The sequence below is a fragment of the Aphelocoma coerulescens genome, chromosome 1 (genome assembly GCF_041296385.1).
Source record: "Aphelocoma coerulescens isolate FSJ_1873_10779 chromosome 1, UR_Acoe_1.0, whole genome shotgun sequence".
Lineage (NCBI taxonomy): Eukaryota > Metazoa > Chordata > Aves > Passeriformes > Corvidae > Aphelocoma > Aphelocoma coerulescens.
The window spans coordinates 72,377,354-72,392,187 of NC_091013.1; the positions used below are offsets into that span (position 1 = coordinate 72,377,354).

At 36.7% G+C, this 14,834-nt stretch overlaps 1 protein-coding gene across 7 annotated transcripts in view; it reads right to left on the bottom strand.

The window, feature by feature from the left end:
• Positions 1-14,834, bottom strand: part of PAN3 (poly(A) specific ribonuclease subunit PAN3) — a 103,259-nt gene that overhangs the window by 22,972 nt on the left and 65,453 nt on the right. For 4 of the 7 annotated variants that reach the window (XR_011150464.1, XR_011150463.1, XM_069012751.1 and 1 more), the window contains exons 16-19: positions 11,259-11,398; positions 10,374-10,503; positions 7,373-7,437; positions 6,503-6,641 (exon numbers count right to left, since the gene is read on the bottom strand). Coding sequence is in view for 5 of the 7 variants with exons in the window: in XM_069012751.1 (XP_068868852.1) it covers positions 6,503-6,641; positions 7,373-7,437; positions 10,374-10,503; positions 11,259-11,398 (474 nt within the window). In the remaining 2 variants the exon portion in view is untranslated. Of the gene's footprint in view, positions 1-577; positions 5,379-6,502; positions 6,642-7,372; positions 7,438-10,373; positions 10,504-11,258; positions 11,399-14,834 lie in introns of those variants that run through there. The other 3 variants (XM_069012760.1, XM_069012730.1, XM_069012741.1) reach the window with 3 other exon arrangements.

Consider the following 14,834-nt stretch of genomic DNA (forward strand, 5'->3'; position numbering starts at 1 on the left):
AATTTAAGGGATAATGACTCCATGTTAAATAGGTGCAGGGACTATTGACAATTTCACATATAGTACACAAAAATTCATCTTCCATAAGCATGGTTGGGATTGGATGGATAGGAAATTTTATCCCCCCAGCAAATCATCTAACCTTTGCTGGTTAAAAATACAGAAAAAGAATTCCTTGAAATGAAGAAGTCATGACTCCATGTGCAAATTCTCAGAGAAATTAATATACTTTGTTATTGAGCAAAAAAAGCTCAATAAACATGAAAGTAAGGATACTTGAGCAGAGTTTTCAAAAGTAGAGCTTATTGAGTAAAGCAGGCCTGATCAAACTGAAGCAGATGGGATTTGACTTGGGAGTTAAGGAAATGTGCATTAATACAAGTCTAGTGAACAATATCTCTAAGTTTTAGGATATCTAATACACTCTAAGTGGCAAGCACTAAACACAATTGGTGACTCTTGTTTGCTTAAACTCTGCACTGCAGACAGAATGAATACAGAAGAAGTACGAGACAGAATGAAATAAAATTCCGGCACCAAAGTTGAAAAGCCCTGGATCCAACTTCAGAACTTCACATTGTCAAAATAAGGCCATGTTACTTCTGGTATTCTTTATTAAAAATACTGCTGTACACATGAACAATGAAAACAGGATTAAAGATGAGTAACACATACTGGGATCATGACATTAGAACTTAACATACTGGTGCTTTTTAGGGGAAGCAGTTGACACCTGAATTACTGAAACAAGGGCAAATCAAAAATACATAGGTACCCTCAACAAAATATTTACAATATAGTAAATACAGCAACAGAATTTAAAACAGGTACAAAAATTAAAATGACCAACATCAGATGATTTCAAAGGTTGTCCCTTCTGTGCTTTTAGCTGTAAAAAATAGGAAGGTCAGAAATAAATTTCCCATCTGGGAGGGCACATCCTGGTGACTCTTCTTTTAAATACAGATATACAGTTCTTCCTATGAATGGATCAAACTACAACTTTAGGACAACCTTCTAAATGGAATTAAAATGGGGTAGAAGGGCTCTCCCCAAAAAAACACCCAAGCTGAACTTCAGACTGTTCAAATCATTCCCAAATACAGACCAAATAAAATAAATAGAAAACAAAGATCAACTTCTTTTTAATTTTATGTATTACCTGACACCAAATATTTTCTGGCTGACATTATGTATGAAAACTTATTAGCTGTCTACCTTTTTATTTTTAAACCAAGTCCTGAGGTTACTAGGGGCTGAAGCAAACTGACATTATGCAAATACACACAGGTTTGCAATTTAGACATGTCTTGCAGAGGGTGTGCTGGTCTAAAAAGGATGAGAATTCAAGCCCTATTTTACCCCTGCCTTACACTTCCACAAAATATTGGTCCACAAATTAAATTTTCAAAGGTTCCCAAACCCCACAACTGAACAGATGATCCCCTTTCATTTTCAAAGAAAACAATACTGGAAAAAACCTCAGCCCGCTTATAAATTAAGCATTCCATATTTCTTCTAGAATACAAGTACTTCTTTTTTTGTACAAAAGAATTACAATATGATTTGTCAAAAAACATAGAAAAGACAGCTGCTCTTTTCCTCAAATACATGAGCTAATGATAAAAGACTGTTCTGCATGTTCACTTTTCAAAGTTCCTGTTCCTTTTATATTAAAAAGAACATTCTGGCAACTGTTATCGTTTGAATATTAAACATTATGTTCCTTTTAAAATTGCAACAATAATTGATTTTAAACTCAACAACTGATGCTACCTAATGTGGATTCAACCACATTTTCTAAAATGTGTAAAGCATGTCCCTAGTCTTCAAAGCTTTCGATGTGAAGAGAGTTGCTTTTTTCTTGATGCAAGTCTCAAGGCGGAGAATCATTTTAAAGCTTATAAAAGTGGACAGAGAAATATTAAAAACTTCTCTGAAAACTACAAATATTGAGAATTATTAAAATTGATGTCAGTAACATCAGTTGCAAGTGCTTAAGAGTCTGTCCTGACCTTTTGAGTTTCCACATTTTCTTCATGGTGAGCACCCAGTGCTATTAAAACATTCAGTGCTGGGAAAGGATAGATACAGTCTTCACTACTGCTTTAAGAAAGGAAATTCCTACATATTTGGCAGTCTTCAGTATCAAAGTGTAGGTGTTTAACTAGAAATCCCATGAATACCCAAGTTTGGAGATAACTGCATGTCCAAAAATTAGAAAGGTAATTGAGGAGCAAAATTCCAGACTTTTGAGACTGAATTACTTCAGGAATATTCATGTGTTGAGTATTAGCAAAAGTAATATTACTTTGGGCTAAGCAGTGACTGCAAAGGCACAGCAGATCATTATCCCTCCAGATTCAGGCCGTAAAACTTGAAAAGCTCTTGATGCCAGACAACTGCTGTGTTTAGTTAATCTTCTTTTAACAGTGTCTTTGTATCTGTATCCAGTGTAGCGTACCATAATAAAGCTGTGGTTCAAAGAACAGAACTTTATACAAAAATTATACTGTAAATAACCTAAAGTAATACACTCCTGAAACTTCAGGCATTTAAACAATTTCTTTAAAAAAAAATCTATTAAAAAAATTGCATAAATGTAAATGCTTCTGACTACCAGGAAAACGTACAAACAGTTTTTAAAAGGCGCTGGTTGTGTTTAGAGCAAGTTTGATATGCTCCTTAAATTATAGATGTTTCCCATTATGCTGTTTTCGTCACTTCGCTTAGACAAAGTTTAAATCAAATGACAGGGGACTTTCTTTCCTTTTTTGTCAATTCACCAATACTTCACTTGACTGGTTTGAAAATGTTTCTTCTTCTCACATTTCTTTGAGCTAACAGTGGGTGGCATACAGAGCTTGCATACAACACACTTTTACAGAGGTTACGAACTAAACGGTCATTAATAGAACACAATTTCTATTAAATTATTTACCTGGTCCTTTATGCTATTCTGGGTGCAAATAATATCAAAAATGAATAAATTTTGCTATATCCTCAGTGACAAAAATGTATCCCAGAAATGTCCTTGCAAAGAGTTTCCCTTAAGTATACAATGTGGCAAAACTTCAGAGATCAGAAAAGTCTTAAAAAAATTAAAATTAGTGCATATACAAGTGGAAAAAATAAAAGTAGGAACATCATGCACCTGATGTGTTCCTTAATCTAAAATAAATTCTTCACAGATAAAGCCTCCAATGGCAGCCTTAGCTCTAGGATAAGTGAAACATTCTTCCCTTCAAGTAACAGTGTACCTGACTGAAGTGCAAGCAGCTTTGCTCATCTCCTGTTTGTTTCCCAAATGTGAAATGAGATGACAACAACAATTCAGCTGTAGTGCAATTTGCTATTGGTTAAGTTCCTCAGCAATGTCCTGCATGCTTTCAGCAAATACTACAACTGACCATTTGCGGCTGCAATCAGTTCTTGAAAAGTATTTTCAAAGCAGCGTTTTAAATCGCTGTAAGTTACCACAAGTACACTCTTCTCATCTCTGGAAATGAGGCTTATTTTTTCTGGCACACCAGCATCTAACTGTAACAAGAATGCAAAAGATAAAATAAAAGAAGTGTGAAAGAAATGGCAAAACATTTCCCCAACAATAAAAGCAATCAATTTCTTGGCAAGTACATTGTTATGGTGCAGTTCAAATCTGCTAACAGGACACAAAGGAAGGATCTGAATTGCACCACAACAACGTCCTTGCCAAAAAATCGAGACATTTTGGTCTTAACCTGAGGGACATTCCAGACCTTAGGACTAGACAACAATTGTTTTCTTCCCTTTCCCCAAAGCTAATAATCCTGCAATGCTGTATTTCCCTGTGTAGAAAGCCTGGCCAAATTTTTATGTACCTCCTGAAGAACAAAACTAAATTTGACATTACATTTGCACGCAAGATCCACAAGCCTAAATGTAGGGTAGGTAATTTACTTCTTGTCCCCTCTAAAATGAGATAACCGATGGATCAGCCCCAGGCAGTCTGGTAGAAACCCAAACCTCACTTTTTTGGTAGTACTGGGAACAAACTAGTTCCTATAGCTCCTAAGCTGCATGGTACATTTCATCCCTTAGAAAGAAAAAATTACTTTGGTGTAATCCATAACCAAATGGATAATTTGGGGTTGAAGATCAACATTTGTTCCACATTTCTTTTCATGCTTTGTTCTGACTTCTCAAATTTAACATGTACTTTATTTATTATATACTATTAGATCCTAATTTCTAACAGAGGAATATCCTGCTTTACATGCTGAAGCCCATTACATTAGTGTTTCTTATGTTCTTCTCACTTTGCAAGAAATGTTCACCAATAGAAAACTGCCAGACTCTCTTATAATGCAGAACTTTTGTAGTTTTGTTTTAGTCAATACGTTGATATTTCCACCACAGTCTTCCTTATTCCAATACAAAGGCAGGGCAGAGACAAGTGAGATGTGACACTACCAATCCATTCTTTGGAAATACAACCCCAGCAGGTTCAAATATATGTATTATAAAATGTTGTACTGAATAGAAAACCAATTATATTTGTCACAGAGATGTGACACTAGCTGCTGTGACAGTGAGTTAGAAATTTCTTGCATTTGTCTTCTAAAGTAATGTTTTGGGCGTAACATTAAAAGCTGGAACCTCCACATTTTAAAGCTCCTGCTTTGCAAACAGTTTCAGAAGGACAAAAAGCAAGCCAATTAGCTTCTAATTTTTGTAGAGTAGGAAAAAAACACCAGTGTCTTCCAACATCCACTACAAAATATTAACACTATTAAGGTGTTTGTGAAATTCATTCCCATTAGCATCATACAACAAATCAATTACCTTAATAATGTAGGACATGGAAGACCTGTATTAAGAAAGCTATACTGCTAACTAGAAACATCAATATTTATGGCTATCTTTCTCTCCCCCTGTGGAGGCATCAATCAGTATTCTCAGCTGAAAAGATGCTCAAAACACCCCATCGAAAAGAAAGGTTTGTTGTTTGTTGTTTTAACAACAGAGTAGCTTTAATTCAAAAAGAATGCTTTTGGCAAGTAGCAGTAAAGTCCATACAACTTTTCTAGTACTTCTGTAGTTTCTGAATTGCTTTTTAGAGTGTATTTCCAAAGCAGAGTTCTGTAAGCCTTGCATTTTTTGTGTGCTGAGCCCACAACCACAAAAGAGAAGAGCCTCTGTTTAAAAAGGGAAGCCATGAACATTTATAGAACAAGGCATTCTTTGACATTGTCTCTTACCTGACCTATGAATTCAGGACTGTCCCCTCTTGCTACAGTACTGTATGAGTCACTGCTTTCAAATCATGATGGCATTTCAATGCCTACTTGAATGTCAACATGCTTTCTTTTTGATTTAGCCTCAATCCCTTTAATGTCCTTTTTAAAGTGATTACAGACACCAACCAGAAAGATAAAAAGGAGGTTAAAAAATGCACAGCAGTGGTCTAATAGGAGGTTAGAAACCCTGACAATTTTAAAAAAAGATTTAACTGTACAGTTATTACACGTCAAAGGATCTGAACATATTCCATTTTCTTTGGAAGGGAAAGTTGGCTATCCTAATCCTAGAAAAGAAAATATTGGGCACTAAAACTGTATTGTCAGTGTCTGCATCACCATTTTCTACAGAGCAAGTGAAATTACCAAGCAGCTACAAAAACAACAACAAAAAAAAGTAGCAGCATCTTACAGTCTCCCATGAATTAGTGAAGCTTGGCAAAACAATGTAAAGTAAGTTGAAAGCTGACCTACCAATAAAAAAAAAAATCAGCTCAAGTACTTCCTAATTTATGGAACAAGACATGTTCTTCATCTACTGAAGATGTTGTGGTCTCTCACACATCTGCTATTAATCATGAGAGTGCTCAGATAAAATTTTGCTAGTGGTGCAGCTCTTAGAAAACTGCAAATAGCTTTGTTAAGTCAACCTTGGAAAACAAAGGGCTGGAGAGGCTAGGGAAGTTATTACAGAAGTGGACTTAACATTTGAAGTCACAGAAATTTTCCACCACTGTCCTAGATGGTAAGGATTTTGCACAAATTTCTGTTGCAGTTTCCCTCCTGTCTCCTACTCTAGTCAGCACAGTTTAGGAATTGATCTTGCCTTATGACCATCCTTTGTGATAACTATCAGCAGACACCTTCCCCAGTTAAAGGAGTATTATGGATCCTTTATGCTGTGTTGAAAGACCAGAGTAGCATAAAGGGACCAGCATTGCTTATCAACAGTAATCAATGCATTCTAGGATGAAAAGTTAATACTGTAGCTCATGCTATATTAACAAATTTTTAATATTCATGTACTAATTTTATTTAAAATAGCCATAGATGTTGGAATATTAGCTTAGTGAATACATGGTTTTAATCCGAAATGGGAAAAATAACCGCCAGCTAAACCAACGGCATTAACCTTGCAATGTCAGCTTGCTTTGCAGTGGAATACTCTGTTAAAGAAAGCTAACCCAAACAAATGTTTAAAAGCTAACCAAAGTACAGTGTACCTTGTTAAGACATGAGATAATGTGACTGAGGTCAATCCAAGGAGTACCCGCTTCTGTCACCTGATGGAAAAGGTGATCTCGAAAGAGCTTTAGTAAATACCTGTCTCCAGTTTCTGACCATGTTGGGTCCTTCTGAAACCTGGTGTGAAACAAAGGCTCATATTAAAGCTCAGTCAGTTAAGAAAAATCAAACCCCACAGATATAAATGACACTTCAACGTCAGCTGAGTAGTCTTACTGCACCACTGATCTGTTATCAATTGCAATTAAATTAGTCTTCCCCTGTCACAAACAGAAGACAACTGTAACAGAAGATACTCAAAAACTTTCTCAGCTGCTTGAACACCTAAAGCAAATGCCTTCCAAGAGCCACAGAAAATCAACAGAAAAAATCAAAAATTATCTGCAACAAGTTTAACATGTAAATGTTAGAAGCCTGCATTATAAACATAACTCTAAGTTTATGCAAAAGGATGGAAAACAGACCATGAACCCTTCGTTTTGATGTAGTTAGTCAATAAAAAAACAAGGTGAAAACTCACTAGCTTAAAACCAGTATCTACATCCTTTGCTTCAGTTAAAGGAAGCTATGGATTTCCTCCAAAACTACTGCCACTCACAAGAGACTGCTGAGTGAAACCATACTAAATACAATGAAGCAACTTTGGCATAACTATTTGTAGTCTTCTCTTGTCTATTTAAAGTTTTGGTCAAAGTCGCTTATCTAACTTTTCTCAGGGCTTCTGAAATACTCATTTCACCAGCGGCAAATACAGGGAAAAAGGGTTAGCTTAAACTTATGAAGGAAGAAACAGTGCATTGCAAACTGGGTTTTACATACTCCAAACCATAAAAACAAGTATTTCTTACTCTGGCCTCTCATTGATTGTTCCCAATTTTGCTAGAAGCCTAAACAACCTTCCATTTTGCACCTCCTAGAAAACAAGAAAAAGGTTAAGTGTTTCTGAAACAAAATTAAGACATTTACTTGCAAAAGATACATGGTAATAATGCCAATGAAGCACTATCAATTAAAAAGACTTATTTATTCAAAGAAGAGGGTATAATTTTTTCAGAGATCAAATGCATTGTTTTATGCATCAGTAGTCCAATGCTCATTTTAGCTCTTCAAATTATAATGTGAAGATTCAACAACTAATGATACCTTTCTGCCCCAGCAGGAACTGGATTGAGCAATCTATTTCTCTGTGGAAATATAAGTCTAGTCTCTTGCCATCCTATACTCACAGGTATGCTAAAATATAGTAAGTTAAACAAGAAGAACATGTGTTTTTCATAGTTTAACATAGTTACCAAGATATGCAGAAGCATGTAGTACACCACCTTATTTCAGGTAAAGATGAGAAGAAACAGTCTACCAGATTTGTTTTTCAGAAATGCTTTGTAGGCCATTATTAGTAAATATTTAGCAATAATATCATTGGACCAATACTCAAATGATAATTGATTGAAGAAATAATTTTGAAACAAGTCAAAACAGCTAGAATCTAAGTCTTAAAAGAGTATAAATGCTGAGTCCGTAAGTGACAAAAGTAAAGCAGTGACAACGAGGTCACACAGAGGCAGAACATTAAAATTACAGATGTTTAGAATATATGCAACTGGAAGTTGATTTAGTATGTTTTCCCACATCACTTAGGATGCAGTAAAAACAGTAACATCCTAGCTTACATTAAACAGAAAATTAATTCACAGTGTAAATCAAAGTTGTCAGGAAAAGATTCTCTCCTGGTATTATTCACATTCTCCAATGGCTCAGCTCTACAACATTATTCACGCTAAGATGCATCTCATTCCATGCATGATCATATTGATTTCAAATTAATTCAGTCTTGAGTAGATTACGGTGCACAGCTGGGTAAATAAAGTAGGTCAAGGTGATAACAGCTTGACCTTGGACAACCTATGGGTTGCAGATTTCTATTTATAGTCTAAAACCACACTGGAGAACAGCTTGTATCACAGCAGTTGCTACACTTAAATAAACTGACATGGAAAACCAACCTTGTCCAGCTAGCCAAGGTCTACTATTTGGTCTAACCTCCAAATTATTTTTTGGTATGTGGTCAAATACACAAAAGCCAAAACCACATTTGTGTGAAGGTCACTGCCTTGCAGATTCCCAGTCAATGGTGACACAGCTGAGCAACAACACAGGCACTAAGTCTCCAGGTGGCCTCTCTGCAGGCTTAGTAGCCTGTAAAGAGGGAGATATTCTCCACAGGGCTTGGATAAACTGAGGCTTTGGCTGCTACTACATCAATATGAGGAATATACAAGTGAGGAAGGAAAGGAATAGCATAATAGGGTCATTGCTCTGTGAAAAGCGAGCGTTACGAAGATATTAACTACATACAAACCATTCCAGCATCTGAAGTCCCTAAGCTACAGACGTGTGCATGCTTGGACAACATGAGGAAAAAAAAAAATCACACGTGCTAGTCTTTTTCCAATACTCCCTCCACAAGATCTGCTTTGGGACAATAACAAAGAGACGGTACTAAGCTAGACTTAAGGGATACTGTAGCTCTGATGTTAATGGAGGGGATGTGGTAGTACGAATGAGTTACTGCATGAAAGCTAATTAAGAAGTGGTATTTATCACTGCCACATAAACAGTTTTTGCCAAACGGGCTAAGCAACAACTTGGATTTGTAGTAGCTCTGCCCACCTGCTAATGGATAAGCAACTGCTACAAACAACCTGACTAAAAATACAGAAATCTTAATGCCTATCACAGGGCAATCTCCATCTTCGCTACAGGACAGAGTCCATCTGCCCAGCTTTGTGCAGGCACGTAGGCCACCTTAACAAGAAATGATCTTAAACACCTCTGGAGAAGGATTAGTAGTTGATTCTGATAAAGTGGGCACCCAACATCTAGAGGTACATAGATACTGCCTGGCTCTTCTACAGCTCCTTGCTTCTGATAGATTTCAGCATCTTTCATTACAGAGGGGAAAACTGTTCTCTAACAAGACAATAGCAGAGAAATCAAGAGAACCGAGTCCATCAGAATACCAACCACTGGCCTACTGTCTCTTAAAAAGTTCTCAATGAGGTGTTATAATGGAGTGGAATCACAGGAGTTGATTAAATCCTTGTGTAATACCCTATTCCCCACACATTTTCAGACCATGTAAGCATTCTGTAATGTATCGCAGAGATTATTTCTAATCTCCCACGAGAAATCCTGCTGTCAGTGCCTTCTGACTAACAGACACTCATTCCTGTTGAACAAATACGCTCCAACCTGATACAAAGTACATATTTCCTTTACAGCTACCACTTGATACCTTAACTGAACACCACAAACTAACCAGGCCCCCACAGCAAGAGTACACACTTCAGGAAAGCTGAACACGATGTCTCCATGAATTAGAATTCATTTGGAAAAGAAAACATATGAGAGAAGTAAAGGGACATCAAAACGCAAACCTAAAAATTTAAGGGGCAACATTTGTGGCTGTATAACCTTTAGCATATATTACATGATATACATGATGTATGTCATGATCTATGTTACATACATGGCCTTATTTACTCAGAATGCTATTTTTAACCATGCTATAAAGAACATCATTTCCCCAAGTCTGCTGGTTAGAAATGAAGATGTTACTTCAGTTAAAGCACAGCTGAGGACATCTTAAAACTAGGCATTCTCAAAGCTTTGGGGCTTTCAAAAGCCCAAGCTTAGAGCTGTCAAGCCTTCAGGCAGATTACTCAGGTTAATAAACAAACAGAAGGAAAAAAAAACCAACAGAAACCAGTAGAAAACATTCCCTTTTAAAGTACAGCTCTAGGAATACTGACTACTGGTCTTTCTGCAGGAATTACTAAAATAATTTACCTTTGCTAGGTCTTCTTCTATAACATCATTTCGCATCTGAGCAGCATCCAACTGAGTATAGAATCGTGCACCAATCATAGGCATGATATCATTTACACTGCGAAGCCTGTTTTGGTCGGTCAGCAAATACCTGCCAAAATAACCCAACCCCTCAAAGATTATATCCTGCAAATGCCAGAGATTATATTCCATTATGATTTTATAACTATTTGACTTTTGGTCAAATTTAACACACAAAGTTGACAATTGTTGTGTTTCTTAAAAGAAGATACCATCAGGGAAAACATATGTTAATTTGCATGTATACATCAAGTCAGTTATTTAAACAAGACAGGAGCTTACTTTCATGGAACTGTGCAGTTCACCCCACTCAAACAGCAAGAATAAATACAAAAAGAGAGAAGGATGCAGGTTCAGACTCTAACGCAAATGAGGGAAGGAGCAAAGACTTCTACTTCTCCCACTCAGGATGCAAGGGAAAAAAGGCTGACTATACTGAAACTACACAAAAATAATAAGCAGCCAGAAAAAACTAGCACTCAACATTTTGGCCAAAAAGGCAACGTGCCATTTCTCAGTACCTTCTGAAACTGTAAGATAAGACTAGCATATTGCTATTGCAGAGAACACACAATAAAGCCCAGCATTGAAGACAACCTAAAATGCTTGTTTTGTTTACACTCCTAATTCTTACTAAGAGCTTTACCAGCATTATACAAAAAAATTTATATCAATGTTTAACAGTGCACTGACCATGCAGACAACTCAACAACTGTAGATTTATCTGTAATCTTACTTGCATCTAAAAATACCATTTGATGTTCGCATTTGTATATTTTAAAAAATGCTGCAAGTTCCTTTAAAAGATTTATTAAACAAACTTACAAAATCAGATTCTTCAGATCAGAGGAATAGTTGATTGTCACCAGTTCCATTGCTTTCTGCAAATTCTCTCTCTGAATTCCTGATAAAGAATTGCAAGCCAAAGCCAACACAACTTTCCCCAGGGAGATCAGATCTGCTTGCTAATAGGGAAAACACACACAAGTAAGATTCTTAGTATAGATAAATACTACTTATGGTACTAGATGGTGCTAAAGAGAGATGGTTCTTCAATAACCTTATAAGATTTTGAGCAACTACAGTAAGTACTATTCAAATCATACTTCAATATGATTGTTCAAGTTACAGTACTTAAAATGTACAAAGGAAAATCTGTCCTGACACCTAGCAATTTTTAGGTACTATATTTATCTTTGAATTATTAAAATTTACCTATTTTTAGCTTAAGGACAGTACCAGAGAGAACTGTGTAGTGAGCAGAAGCTCTGTAATAAGGTTCTCTGAACCACCCACCTGCTCAATCCTGACAAGTCAAGGAGCTGGTGGCAAACAGAGAAAGTCTTCTCAATATGAGGTGTAGAAATAAAAGGATTATTTGTTAAACTGAAACCAGAATTTTCTGCATTCATATCTTTTCTAACTAGCCATCCAGTACGAATTCCATACTGGAATCCACAGCACATTCTAGCACATGATATTACCACTTTAACAAACTGCTCAAATATTTCCATCTCTGATGGACGGTGTGAAAAGATCTGAACTGTGCAAATTAAGTAGACAGGCCTATATGGCTGACAAACTGAACATCATCATGTGTTATGAAGACACCTTTGCATTACTAAACACTTTTATTAAAAGCAGAATTGCTCTTAAAAGATGAATGCTGGATACAGCCTGCTTTGCCGAAACAGAAAATTCTGCCAGTACTAATAGCCAGCCATGAGACATCATTTTGAGAAGCTGTAATAGATTTTAAAATCCACTGCTAAAAGCAAGAGCCTAATTTAGTAGCAAACAATGACATTCATAGGAAAAGTTGAACTGATTCTTTCCATGGAAAGGCTTTCAGCTGCACACAACTTGGTCAAACTTGAAAATCCCTGCAGCTTTCCATGCTGGATACATGCCTCAGAGTGAATTTAAGTCAGCTGGAGATACAAAATTAGAATTTTCTTGAGGTTTTTTTTTGTTTTTTCTTTTTAGAAAGTAAGATATTTTTGCTAAACTAAAAACATAAAAGCTACTAGTAATTGAGAATGTCAGTTCCACAGCCTAGAGCAAGGCCAAGCCATTTAGCAGAGAATGCAGTCATACAAGGAATCCACCTTCTGTCATTTCTGTAAGAAAGGCTAAAAATCTGGCAGCATTGCAACATTAAAGGTTTTGGTTAGAATTTGGCAGCTTTAGGAAAGTGCTGTGATGGTGAATATGCCACAGCCCCTCACAGCTCTTCCACCCAGAGGCATAACCACACTTACTGCCTCTGGCTGCAGTAGCTGAGCAGAGCCTTCCCTGAAGCCACGTCTCCCAGGTACTGCAGGACAGGGAAAAATAACAAACCTTTCCAGGTCTCTCAATGTCCCTGTTGTTCCTATATCAAGTATGATTAAGCAGCACAATTTGAACATGGATACACAATATGTCAGAAGCTAAAAAGCATATTATTCTTGTAGCTAATGAAGACAGACAGGATGTGGAAAATGAGACAGAAATAAGGACAAAGTGGCTGATAAGGAGGTAGGACTGGCATTTGCTAGGCTCTACTTCCTAAGCAACATGGAATTTCTGAGTTTCAGCATTCCTTTTTCCTTTGGTAAAGAGAAGTTAATCAGAGCAATAAACCCCCATTTTGGTGTGAACTCACTTCCACTACCAAGTGGTCAACTTCAGCAGCAGGGAATACTGCTGTAGTTCTAAACAGAGGATTTTTGCTAATGCAGTATCTAGAGACGTGTCACCTGAAACAATGGCATTTCCATTATGATTTTTTTCTTCAAAAAGACTTGGAAGAAACATGCAATTGTATTAACCACAATCTTACTTCTTTCTGCAGTCCCCGACTTTACACTCAGTATCTTTCAACTCTTAGTCATTCATAGGAATATATCCTATATAAATTCTGTATCATCACACAGCCCTGAGACACTGAAAATATATGACTTCAGGCAAGACCCTATGAAAATGCAGTCTTTGCACAGGTGCTTTCATAATACAGATTGCTTTAGATTTTAGAAATGGTTGAGAAAGTCTTACATTTAACATCCGACAGGAAATTCTAAATTTGAGCTTTGTGAGGTTTTGAGTGTTTGACTTGCAACCTTAGTTTTTTGTTTGTTTAGCAAATTATATCTACCAGAAGAACTGGCAGAGAGGATGTGACACCCCAGTGCAGCCTCAAACACACAGTTTTCAAATTACAGCCAATGATTAGCTTGCTTTAGACATGAAAGTGGCTTGGATTCATCCCACTTATTTTAGGAACTTTGAGCATTTAGTCGAGAGACTGACCGCTTTAAGATACATCCGTAATTCTGTAAAACAATTCAGATTCTGAGCCAGCTGAACTGCTCTCTGGAGGCACTTCACTATTCACTGATAGCTGAAATCCTGAAAGAAAATGTTATCACAATACCCGATGTCTGAAGTTTTACAAGAGCCCAGAGGCAGTATCTTTCCTGTCTGACTGGAGAATATCTCGAGCTGGAAAGATCGCATAAAGTTCAGGATTTCTAAGAGTCAGATTACTGTTTTAGAAGTGACTAAATGACCAAACACTGACCAACTCTATCTATTCAGACAGGGTACATGACTTCCCAGAAGCTGGGCTACACCATTCTTTCTGCAAGGAAGCAATCCACATATGCCTATTAAGTCCTAACCTCTCCTCTCAAATTACCAGCAGATTCAGCTCTTACTGCCTCTAGGAAGAGAAAGGTTAAAGAAGGCACACAAGAACTACCAGACTTCCTTGCAGCAGGAACACCAGAAACATATGCTGCATTCCTGTAGTAGCTTTGCTAGTGCAATGTATGGATCAATACTAGGTAAAATCATTTCCCTGTTATACTCCCTACTGTGTTTGCAAGCTCCTATGGATCACATCAGTTCCTTTTGCCACAGATCTGACAGAAACCTCCTTCTACAGTAACTATCAACAGTGACTATGAAGTCACACTAAGTTGATTCTTAACTTCAAGGAAAAGCTTTACACCTTCTAAGTACTGGCAGCATTTTGTTCAAAAATGCACCTTGCATACAACTAATAACCATTTAATTAGTGATTCAATTCATAACTGTAACCTGTACCAACTTAATTTTTTATCTCTTGAAAGCTTTGCTAGTAAAGATTTTATCAGCATTTAGTTCATTGATAGAACTATTAAACAGCTAAAAACTGGCCCTAGGAGATAAACTCAGAAACAGCCCCCTTCATTAACGTCTCCCTGTTACCAAGTCAATTTCAAGTACACCAAGTGAGTAATTTAAAGGTTAATTGCATAGGTACCCTTTCTTAATTTTTTTATATTAAATCTTTTTGTATTAAATATAATGTGCCACTATGCCAAATGCCCTTGAGATATCTCAACATTTTATACACTTGATTTTACCATGTGAGCT